The 11,744-nt window shown below is 40.1% G+C and overlaps 1 protein-coding gene across 2 annotated transcripts in view; it reads right to left on the bottom strand.

Annotated features, from left to right (window-relative positions):
* il17rd (interleukin 17 receptor D) overlaps positions 1-11,744 on the bottom strand; it is a 77,493-nt gene that overhangs the window by 24,906 nt on the left and 40,843 nt on the right. For both annotated transcript variants that reach the window (XM_008105256.3, XM_062969879.1), the window contains exons 2-3: positions 2,964-3,021; positions 237-362 (exon numbers count right to left, since the gene is read on the bottom strand). In XM_008105256.3, the coding sequence (XP_008103463.2) occupies positions 237-362; positions 2,964-3,021 (184 nt within the window). The remainder of the gene's footprint in view (positions 1-236; positions 363-2,963; positions 3,022-11,744) is intronic.

Genomic DNA, 11,744 nt, shown 5'->3' with positions numbered 1-11,744 from the left:
ATCTGTCACCTTCTACACTGCCATATAAAATCCAGATTATCTGTTTTGAACTGAATTATATGGCAGTGTAATCTCATATAAGAATTGTGTATAGAGATATCAGATAATAGTTGGATACTATGGGCTGTGCTGGAAGCTGAGCATAGTAATTCTTCTGAGAATGCACTTACACCAAAACTGCCAATAGACCTTTACCTAACTAAACATTCAATTGCAATTCATTTTCTTCTACTTACCATTGGGATTTGTTGTCCATAGTATTGTCACTGCAACTTGATCAGAGCATGCATACTGGCTAATGGTGATGTTCTGCACATCACCAATCACATGCTTCCCTGCAGAATTCAAATAAGGAGTGCAGTCTGAAAAACAAGAATGGTTGAATACCATTACCACTGTATTAACCAAAGGCACATTCAATAATATGCATTCTATCATTACAACAGTTTTATGATCAGTCAGAAGTAAAATATTTCTCATCAGGACAATAGATTGGCTGCTATCAGTAGGATTAGGTAATTGCACTAATCCGGCTCTTTCGGGACTTGTCTACACCAGGGGAAAACCCTTACACAAACCTGACACAATCAGGCCAGACAACATACAGCAAATTCCATTTCTTTTAGCATTTAATTCATCTTTTTTGAAAACTTGAAAACTACTCTAGATCTTCTGTGAAGCTCTGGAGTTCCTCCACTGTTTTTGAAGTATGGACAGCTGGATTAAGTTGGATTTGCCCACACGTCAAATAACCTCCACCGAGACAGATTGATGTTGGCAGGCATTACTATCTCTGTTCCCATCTCCCTTGGGGCTGTCACTGCCACTGCCTTACTACTTGCATGAGGCGAGTTCTACATGCCACCCATTCCCTAGTTGAATCAAATCACTTCTCTTCCGCAGTAAAGCCTCACTAGAGACTGTGTTGCTTGCTCTAAGGTTGTAAGAAGATGCTCAGCAATATGAGGCAACTGAGTGAACTCCCCTCCACACTGCTGAACAGATCATCATTGTTGTTGTTTATTTATACCCTGCTTTTTTTCTTCACAAGGCTGAGCACCTTCTTACCAGCTCACAGCAAGCAATACCATCATTGGCAAGGTTCTCCTGGAGAGGAGGCGCTTGCAGAAAAGATCAAACAATAGGGGGAAATAAATAGGGGACAGAAGGATCAACAAGCAGATAGAAAAGGAAGGCAGAGGAGCAACATCATCCTCTAGGTTAGTGGTTCACAACCCATGGGCCGGGACCCACTAGAGGGCTGTGAGACCTAAAATAAGGTCTGCGAGACATGCAGGGAAAATTGCAACTGCGTGCCGCTGTTGGAGGAGTGCAAGAGAAGGCGAGGAAGAGAAAGGAGAGAAGGAATGAAGGAAAGAGATGCCAGCACATTGCCCTTGCCAGTACTTTCTCGGTTTCCCAGGCCAGGGAGGAGAAGACTCGCCCAGAGTTGGGAGCAAAAGAGAGAAGGAGAGCCCCCCCCCCAAAGTAATTATTATTAGATCCCATTGCCACACATCAGCTGTAATGGGAAAGTAGCCCTTTGTAAGACCCTGTTTAGTCCCCCAAATTATTATTATTATTAGCTCCCATTGCCAAATACAAGAGTTGTAATGGGATAGCAGCCCTTCGTATGACCCTGTTTAGTCCCCCAAAGTTGGCCTTGGCCCCCTCCCCTTCTTTTTTTTTTTAACATGAGCATTAACAAAATCCAGAGATATTAACACAGCCCAACCCAAAAAAAGTTCTTGGTGTCTTCGTTTTTAGGCCTTTTCCTGAGGTTATTTGGGGTGCTGATTCAGAAAATTGCATCGGATAGACCACATCAGCTCTAGATTATTAAATATGGTTTTCTGTGGGTAAGCGAATACTGAATGGCATATGTTCTGTATCAGAAACTAGAGCTGATGTGGTTTATCCAATGCAATTTTCTGAATCAGCACCCCAAATAACCAAACCGAATCTAAAGTTGACCAAAAACTGATTCGTAACCCCTTTGGTACTAATTTTGGAGAGTGGTCCCTGGTCAAAGTGTCCCCTGGTCAAAAAAAGGTTGGGAACCATTGTCTAGGTCCTGTAGGGTGATGGAAGCATTTCAGGTAGTGAGGCAAGAAAATGTTTGGCTGCATGCAGCAGCAATCAGAAGATGCAGCAGTGAATAACAGGCAGACACTATGGCAAGGTAACAGAAGGTCATGCTGGGAAAGAATATGTTGAAACATCAGCAATAAGAGCATCTTCTCTTTTTCGGAGGCATTAAAAATATAACACAATTGTCTCCCGCAACACCAAGAGGATTCAGGGATCATTTTGAGTATTAAAAATTAAAGCCTATGAGGAGCACAGTGAAGAATGTCCATGGTTCGGTGGGGGGATAGTCCAGGATCTGGACAATGGGTAACTGCCCATTTTGGGCTAAGATTTGTGATCAAACAGGATTTTTTTTAAACATAGCTCCCCTAATTCGAAATATAGCATCTTAAATTGTTAAACCATAGTGGCTTTCCCAGATTAATGTTTTCCATATAAATGGTATCCATGATGAAATATGGTGAAAGAAAAACACTTTGCAATAATTAATGTGACTTATTTACATTATTCCAATTTGCACAAAATATTTCATATTATACACATTTGAATAATATGCAAATAATGTTACGTGAATTTAATTCTAGCAAAAATCAAAGTGTAAATACTATGTGTTTTGTTTTAATATTGTGTTTTAACTTTTCAATACACTTTATTGCAATCTGTTCTGAACCTTCAGGTTGGTTAACTATCATTCTAGAAGATGAATGCAGTGCTAAATAAATAAAAGCAATCAAACCAATACTAATCTATTGTTCATCTTTTGTGAAGCATGATTTCACTGCATTGCATTTTCACCAATTCATGCATTAATACATGAAATGAGTTTTAAAAAAGATTTTTCTAGTGAACACAGGATGAGAGGAAGAACTTACTGTCATACTTAAAGGTGATATTAAGCAGCCCAGCATTCTTTCCAATTGGCGATAATCCCTAAGCAGAAAGAAAAGAAGAAAGTACTGTTAAGAGAAACATTGTAATTTGACAGTAACTGAGGCATAATAAATCATCCCTATACTGGGTGGCCCTCCAGATATGGTTGCACTATAACTCATATAATACTTCAACAATCTTCGCTAAGGCTGCTGGAAATTGCAGTCTGTGCAGTTCAGACCCCGTTCTAACGATTTCCCATTGAAACTTATGTAGCAAGGTCTCAACTAATGAATGAAGTATATGTGGGCTCATCTACAAAGGCAGTAGAATGTGCCTTCTTTAAGATATCCATTTCTAAGTTGTTTAGGATGTTCAACAGGCAAAAGCAGCACTTCAGATATCAGAAACAAGCTGACAGCCAATGCAGACTGAACAAATTTAGAGCAATAAGCATGAAGTATTACCAGTTATTATGTACAAGACTATAAACTGTCTAAATAATACATGTTATGTGTCCCTTAGATGAAGTTCTGAAATCAAAACTATCCCAAAATGCAAAATTGTCCACTTTGGTGGCTGAGGCAGTCACACCTTTGCTTTTTGGCTGGTTCAATGCACGCAAATTTTATTTCATGCAAAAAAGTACTAAAATATTGTGTATATATTATATTCATGCTGTTTAAGATATATGTGAAAACATAAATTAATTACTTGTTTGGACTTGGGTATAATCTCCAAGACATCTTATTACGTAGCCATACGCAAATACAAATATTCCAAAATCTTTTTTTTTTTAATCCAAAACACTTCTGGTTCCAGCCATTTCAGATAAGGAATACTCAATCTGTGCATTCTTAATGGATTCTGTAACAATTACTTTGTTCCTCTCCCATACACAGTAACTATATACAATTTTATTTCTTGGGATCTTCAGTCAAAATTTTTCTTCTAACACAGTGGTTCTCAACCTGGGGTCCCCAGATGTTTTTGGCGTATAACTCCCAGAAATCCTAAAACTATGTTCAGTAGAATTTGTCTATAATCAACAGTAAAACTACTATTCTTTGTGAATGCTTTTAGCATAGTTTTGAATGCCTATTAGTAAAGGACAAATGCTGTAAACTGAGAGCTGTGTACACAGTGTAAATATGCAAAAACAAAGGGGAAGTACAAAATTAACCACACAATTCTGCTTCCCAAGACTGCAAGATTCCACTTAAGCATTTGTTGTGGTGGTTATGTGTCTTCAGGTTAACCCTGATGTAGGATAACCCTATTCTTGGTTTTTCTTGGCAACATTTATTCAGAGGAGATTTGTCATTACTTTCTCCTAAGGCTGAAAGTGTAACTTGCCCAAGGTTGGTTTCTATGGCTAGGTGGGGATTGAAGACACTGCTCTCTCATACACAACCACTGCATCATGCCAGTTCTTAAAATAATTATTTCCAATAGTTGTATGTGAGGAAAGCATTTTTGATAATACCTGATGAGAATTCAGGGTCCAAAAATTGTTAATTTTTTTCCAGTTGTTGGGAACATGGCTATGGCTTTGGTAACTTCTACAATCTCACTCTTCCCTTTCCGTTCTTATTAAAATGAAAGGAGTTAAGCAAAAGAAGAGGAATCACATACATTTACTTGAGGTCTGTAATTTGTGCAAATTGCAGAATTTAATACTTTGTGGCATGCAATCTGGATTGCTTCCAAGTAGAATTTTATGTAACCTTTAAAAGCACAGGATATCACCAAACACGTATCCAAACATTGTTAAAAACAATTTGTTAAATGCAAATTCCTATCTGGGTCGAATCAGTCAACTCTGCAGATGTCAGCTAATTGGCACCTGATATGTGCTGTCATAGAAGATAGATGGAATACTTAGCGGTCATTTTTTTCATCTATTACATCTCAACAGGAAGTAAACCTGTTCTCTGTGATTAGCTTTTTAACAGCTTTAATTGGCTTGAAATAGAAATGTTTTAAGGTCTTTCAATTGCCTCTACTAATCTGCCATTCAGATGACACAATCTGGGACTGTTTTCTTTAACATACATTTACCTTCCATGTTTTCTTCCAAGGTCATTTCGCCACGCAAAAGATATCACCACGATTAAGGTGTATGCACAACAGTGCTGATAGTATGTACCCACTCAGCTTAGTTAAATTTCAACTGAACAAACAGAAACAGTTTAACTGAAACTTTAAACATTTGCTAGTATTGTGAAGCAAGTAATATAATGACACAATATGGAAGAAGAATAAAATGCATACATTACTATTAATGGATGCATAAGAAAGAACAATGAAGTAAGTATATTATTAAACTACACTTAATTTTATTTCCTTCTTTCACAAAACTTGCAAAACCTGCCTGGACAGCTATTCCAAACCACCTTCCTACATTATTCTTGGCATCCATGGTTGTGGCAGGAAAAACCAAGCTTTGTCTTCTGTTTTCTCAGGACAATCAATGGATTAAATTAATTCCTACCTCCTATGGCGTTACAGCACAAATGAATTTAGGTGAGGAACTCAAGGGTAAAAGTTTGTTTTTCACTTAAAGTGCCTTTTCATCCTGTGGGAATTTGTTGGTGAACTGTTTCTCTGGCAAGAGGAACAAATGCAAGGAGCGCGCTTACATTTCAGTTTCCAGACATCTGGTATTAAGATCCAACCAGCTGCTGATCAGATCTTTACTGTTTATGAAGTATAAATACAGGTTTAAAATTAGCCAGTAGCAATTAAGCAGTCAGGATCCTTACTGCTGAAATTATGGATTTTAGATGCATCTCTGGGAAGCAAAAAGTAATGCATCTTACCAATATTAAAGACAGTCCATGGACAAGTTGTATCATACAAAAACACAGCAACAAAACTGAAATTCTAGCTATTATAACTGAGTACTGAACACCAGCTGCATATAAAACATACAAAAGAACCCAAATGGCAAGACTCTGAGGCAACTCTTCTTGATCAACGGCCCATGACAGTTAACACAAAGCTCCTCAAGTGGGCATAGTGTGGTCTATGTGGCCTGCCAGGAGACCTCCTGGCCCTTCCCCATGCTGGGAGGTAGGTCAGGTCCTTTTCTTACCAAATAAGGTTATTTGAGGTCATGGTGTGGATGTTGTAGAAGAGACAGGTTTTAGACTGAAAATGGTACTGCTGGCAGAACTTTTGGTAATATTTTGTCCAGGCTGTGTGTGTGTGTGTGTGTGTACATACATAGTTTGGCAAGGTCTGAGTAAGAGCATATCCAGACCCATAAAAGTTGTCCACCTCTGGAATATGCTGGAGAGCTCCCATGAAGTGAGAAAGGTATAATACCACCCTCAAGTACTCATGGTTTCACTTATCTGCATCCAACAAAATATATCTGCTTCTTATCCCTCTCCAAGGATTTTCTAGGTCTGCCAGGGTGACTCTATGGCAACTTCCAGCAGGGTTTGTTGTAATCCATGGTTTCCTGTTTCGACTGTAGAGTCAGAAACATATCCCCGACAGATAAAGGGTCATACTGCATGTTGTTTCCTTTTTAGAGTCTAAAACAGGGGTCCCCAAACTAAGGCCCGGGGGCAGGATGCGGCCCTCCAAGGTCATTTACCTGGCCCCCGCCCTCAGTTTTATAATATATTTTATATCATTTTAATAATATAATATATTGTATATACATATAATATTGATAATAATACCATATAATAATATTAATTATATGTTATATATTACATATAATATTACAGTATAGTGGTATAGTTCAATATAGTAATATATAATGCTAACATTGTGCTATGCTAATAATATATTGTATGTACATACAGCTGCTCTGAGTCCCCTTCAGGGTGAGAAGGGCGGGATATAAATGTAATAAATAAATGTAGTAAATGAATAAATAACTAATTTTAGACCTAGGCTTGCCCAAAGTCTGAAATGACTTGAAGGCAGACAACAACAATCCTAATTCACTGGACTATCTCATTGGCCAGAAGCAGGCCCACACTTCCCATTGAAATCCTGATAGGTTTATGCTGGTTACAGTTGTTTTCATTTTTAAATATTGTATTGTTCTTTCATTGTTGTTGTTGTTTTGCACTACAAATAAGACATGTGCAGTGTGCATAGGAATTTGTTCGATTTTTTTTTCCAAATGATAATTCGGCCCCTCCACAGTCTGAAGGATTGTGGACCGGCCCTCTGCTTTAAAAGTTTGAGGACCTCTGGTCTAAAACATATAGCAGCGGTTCTCAAAGCATGCTCTGCAGAGTCCTTGGGGCTCTACGCCGCATACTGAGGGGTTCCATAGTTCCCCCTCCTCTTCCTCCTCCTCCTCCCCCTCCAAACTTTGACACCTCTTTCCTGCTCCTCTTCCGTCCTCCATCTCTCTTACCACCAAAAGCCTTTTTTCCCTCAGCCCCCTTGCTGCAAAGAGCCTTTTTTCCTCACCTTCCTCACAGCCCAAATCCCTTCATAGAATCATAGAATCGTAGAGTTGGAAGAGACCTCACGAGCCATCCAGTCCAACACCCTGTAAGAAGCAGGAAAATCTCATTCAAAGCACCTCCGACAGATGGCCATCCAGCCTCTGCTTAAAAGCCTCCAAAGAAGGAGCCTCCACCACAGTCCGGGGCAAAGAGTTCCACTGCCGAACAGCTCTCACAGTCAGGAAGTTCTTCCTGATGTTCAGGTGGAATCTCCTTTCCTGTAGTTTGAAGCCACTGTTTCTAATCTCCAGGGCAGCAGCAAACAAGCTTGCTCCCTCCTCCCTATGACTTCCCCTCACATATTTGCATACGGCTATCATGTCTCCTCTCAGCCTTCTCTTTTGCAGGCTAAACATACTAAGCCGCTCCTCATAGGATTTGTTCTCCAGACCCTTGATCATTTTAGTTGCCCTCCTCTGGACGCTTTCCAGCTTGTCAACATCTCCCTTCAATTGCGGTGCCCAGAATTGGACACAGTATTCCAGGTGTGGCCTGACCAAGGCAGAACAGAGGGGAAGCATGACTTCCCTGGATCTAGATGCTATACCCCTATTTACGCAGGCCAGAATCCCATTGGCTTTTTTTGCCGCCACATCACATTGTAGGCTCATGTTTAACTTGTTGTCCACGAGGACTCCAAGATCTTTTTCACACGTACTGCTGTCGAGCCAGGCATTGTCCCCCATTCTGTATCTTTGCATTTCATTTTTTCTGCCGAAGTGAAGTATCTTGCATTTGTCCCTGTTGAACTTCATTTTGTTAGTTTTGGCCCATCTCTCTAATCTGTTAAGATCGTTTTGAATTCTGCTCCTGTCTTCTGGAGTGTTAGCTATCTCTCCCAGTTTGGTGTTGTCTGCAAACTTGATGATCGTGCCTTCTAACCCGTTGTCTAAGTCGTTAATGAAGATGTTGAACAGAACTGGGCCCAGGACGGAACCCTGCGGCACTCTACTTGTGACTTCTTTCCAAGATGAAGAAGATGCATTGGTGAGCACCCTTTGGGTTCGTTCGCTTAACCAATTACAGATCCACCTAACCGTAGTTTTGCCTAGCCCACATTTGACCAACTTGTTTGCCAGAAGGTCATGGGGGACCTTGTCGAAAGCCTTACTGAAATCCAGGTACGCCACATCCACGGCATTCCCTGCATCTACACAGCTTGTAACTTTATCAAAAAAAGAGATCAGATTAGTCTGGAATGATTTGTTTTTGGTAAATCCGTGTTGACTATTAGCAATGACCGCATTTGTTTCTAAGTGTTTGCAGACCACTTCCTTAATGATCTTTTCCAGAATCTTGCCTGGTATCGACGTGAGGCTAACCGGACAGTAATTGTTTGGGTCGTCCTTCCTTGTTTCCAAAACCCCACCCACCACTAGGAGATGCTTTTCCTACATGGCAGAAGGGAGTTGATGGCCCCTGGGGCTTCTATTATTATTATTATTATCATTGTTACTACTACTACTACTACTACTACTACTACTACTACTACAAAGGATGAATGGCCATCTGTTGGGGGTGCTTGTGTGCTTTTCCTGCATGGTAACCCCTGGGGTTGCTCCTATTGCAATATATACATTAAATATAATATAATATAATATATAAACATTTACATTTATTGGGGCTCCACAGGAAACTTTTGTTTCAAAAAGGATTCAGTGATTGAAAATGTTTGAGAATCTCTGGCATATAGGTTTGAAAGAGAGGATAGTGTTTGTGACTTTGGTAGTGTACCTGCTATGTATATCCTCAAAATGCATACAAAACTGGAGTTAGTTAGCCAGCACATTTATAAGATACTGACCAAATATTGATGGTTCACGTATTGCTTAATTATCAGAGCTCTACAGAAAACAAGTGACATCACATATGAAGCAGACGTATGCGAAATCGCTTATCTGTTGGAGCCCCTGGTAGTGCAGTGGGTTAAACCCTTGTGGTGGCAAAACTGATGACTTGAAAGTTGGGTTGCTGCCCTGAAGGTAGCTGGTTCGAATCCAACCCGGGGAGAGCACGGATGAGCTCCCTCTATCAGCTCCAGTCCCAAGCGTGAACATGAGAGAAGCCTCCCACAAGGATGGTAAAAAGATCAAAACATCCAGGCCTCCCCTGGGCAATGTCCTTGCAGACAGCCAACTCTCTCACACCAGAAGTGAATTGCAGTTTCTCAAGTTGCTTCTGACACGAAAAAAAACTTGTCTGTTTAACCCAGTGTTGGTAACATTTGAGGTAAACAAACCAAAGCCAGCACCTGGGAGCTTCTCATTCTGCCATTTTCCCTTCTAGCTTTCTCCTGCCATTTTTATTTCAGTGGAGGTGAGGGACCCCCTCGATGGATTGTCACCTTAACATGGTGAGGGGGCTTGCGTGTCCCAATGAACCTGCGGGCACAACCACAGGAGTCACACACTCCCAGGAGTGGCCACAGGGGAGGAGCCAGACCAAGAACAATCCGAAGACCCAAAGACCTCAACGGCGGAGCAGGCAGAGGATAACATGGTACATGTTACAACGGCTGTGAAGGCGGAAGAAGGCTGCAACAGACTGAGAAGCCACTCTCGTTGTGTTAATCACACCACTGCTGGGACCTCAATCTGTGAAGACTGTGTGTTGTCTGGCCATGCACTGATCTTCACACATTAAAAAAAATCACGCACAGGCGTCATCCAAGAAATGGAGGACCATCATCCTTGAACTACGAGGGATCACCTAAGTAAGTAAGTCGGAGGTGAGGGAGCCAGTCCTTCAGTTCTTTAGTCTTCCTCCTATTCCCTTACAAAGGAAAGACCAGAAAGTATGCTTTCATTAACCTTTCCAATGAAAAAAAATGTTACCTGCCTTTTTTTTTTTTTTGAGTTATCAAGGATTAACCCTGGGTAAAAAGCAACTACTTCAGCATTCACCTACAACATGCAGTGGTTGCTAGGGGTTCTGAAAATTGCCAAAAATGTAGTTGTTTCATATTTGAATCGCAGGATATATTACATTAAACAAAAAGATTTTATAGCTTCAAGAACATGTATAAACTTGGAACTGCTGCTTGCTAACCTTAGAAAGTCAAAGGCAGGTGTAAGGAAGGGAAACAATGCCGCTGAGTGGTAATTAGCATCTGAGCTAAACCTCTTTTAAAGAGATGTAAACTGCTATTTAAGGGATCAAAACAGATACTGTTTAGAGCTTTCAGAGTGCACCTAGTAATCTGGCTACTCTGTCTAGTTTCCTTTTCATTTGCTTATCTTATCTTTAGCTTTAAGTGTATCAAATTTAAAAAGGCTTCCTGAAACAGGAAGGAGGCCAAATTACCTCCCAGAAGTCTCATCTGTTGTTAGTCATTCAGGCCTTGTTAGAAGCAGATGGAAACCTTTTTAGCCAATGGCTACAAAACAAAAACAAAAGCCAAACAGGAACACTTGGAAACAGACATTTACTATAGTGGCCCTGCTTTTAAGACCTATAAAGTCATCTAGTTATTGAAGCAGCAAAGAGCATGGCATAAATACACACTTTATGATGGACACAATTTAAACCAATTGCTTTGAAGAACAATCTGAACCTTTGAAAACTGGTCTGAACCTAGCAGGGATATATGTTAAAGGGCTGGCTCTCCTGAAGTACTAAAAACAACCCTGCCTTCCTAGATTTAGGGACATCAGCTACAAAAAAGGTCCACTTAAGTGACTGGGAACTGAATTTCTTTTGCAGTGCAAGGACCTGTACTCGTTCTCTACACAATGCTTCTATCTTGTCAATATATGGGGTGATAAACTCTAGGAAATGTTGATCTCAAGCACAGAATTCAGCTTCTTGTTATCTTGGAGCTGGATCCACAAAACACAGCTATGTTGTATTCTGTATGTAGTGAAACAAGCTCAGTGTGGGGCAATCCTACTGGGCTGACAATATCCTACCAGCATAATAGAGCAACCAAGGAACAAAAGTTAAGCAAAAGAAGGGGCTGTGAATGATGGAGCAAAACGCCTTTTAACATTGACAAAATTTTACCAGAAGATAATTTGGCCCAAAGGTAGCAAAATGTTTTGGGCAAGCACTTCCACTTGCACCTAGACACAACAGAGCTCTATTCCGGAACTTCCAAACATGTCATATTCGTGATACACTTTTTAGACATGCATCATTCCGCAACACATTAATCCAGTTTTATTAGCAAACCGGAGGTTAAACCAACTCCTTATAAGAGATATAAACACATATATAAATTGTAATAACAAAATGTATGAGAACACAACATATAAAAATCTTTCATTTATATTTTCAAAAACATAATTTATTGCTTATTTCACA

Source organism: Anolis carolinensis, chromosome 2, assembly GCF_035594765.1.
Source record: "Anolis carolinensis isolate JA03-04 chromosome 2, rAnoCar3.1.pri, whole genome shotgun sequence".
Lineage (NCBI taxonomy): Eukaryota > Metazoa > Chordata > Lepidosauria > Squamata > Dactyloidae > Anolis > Anolis carolinensis.
Note: the sequence above shows the minus strand (reverse complement) of the source record. Positions and strands in the feature narration are given on the sequence as shown.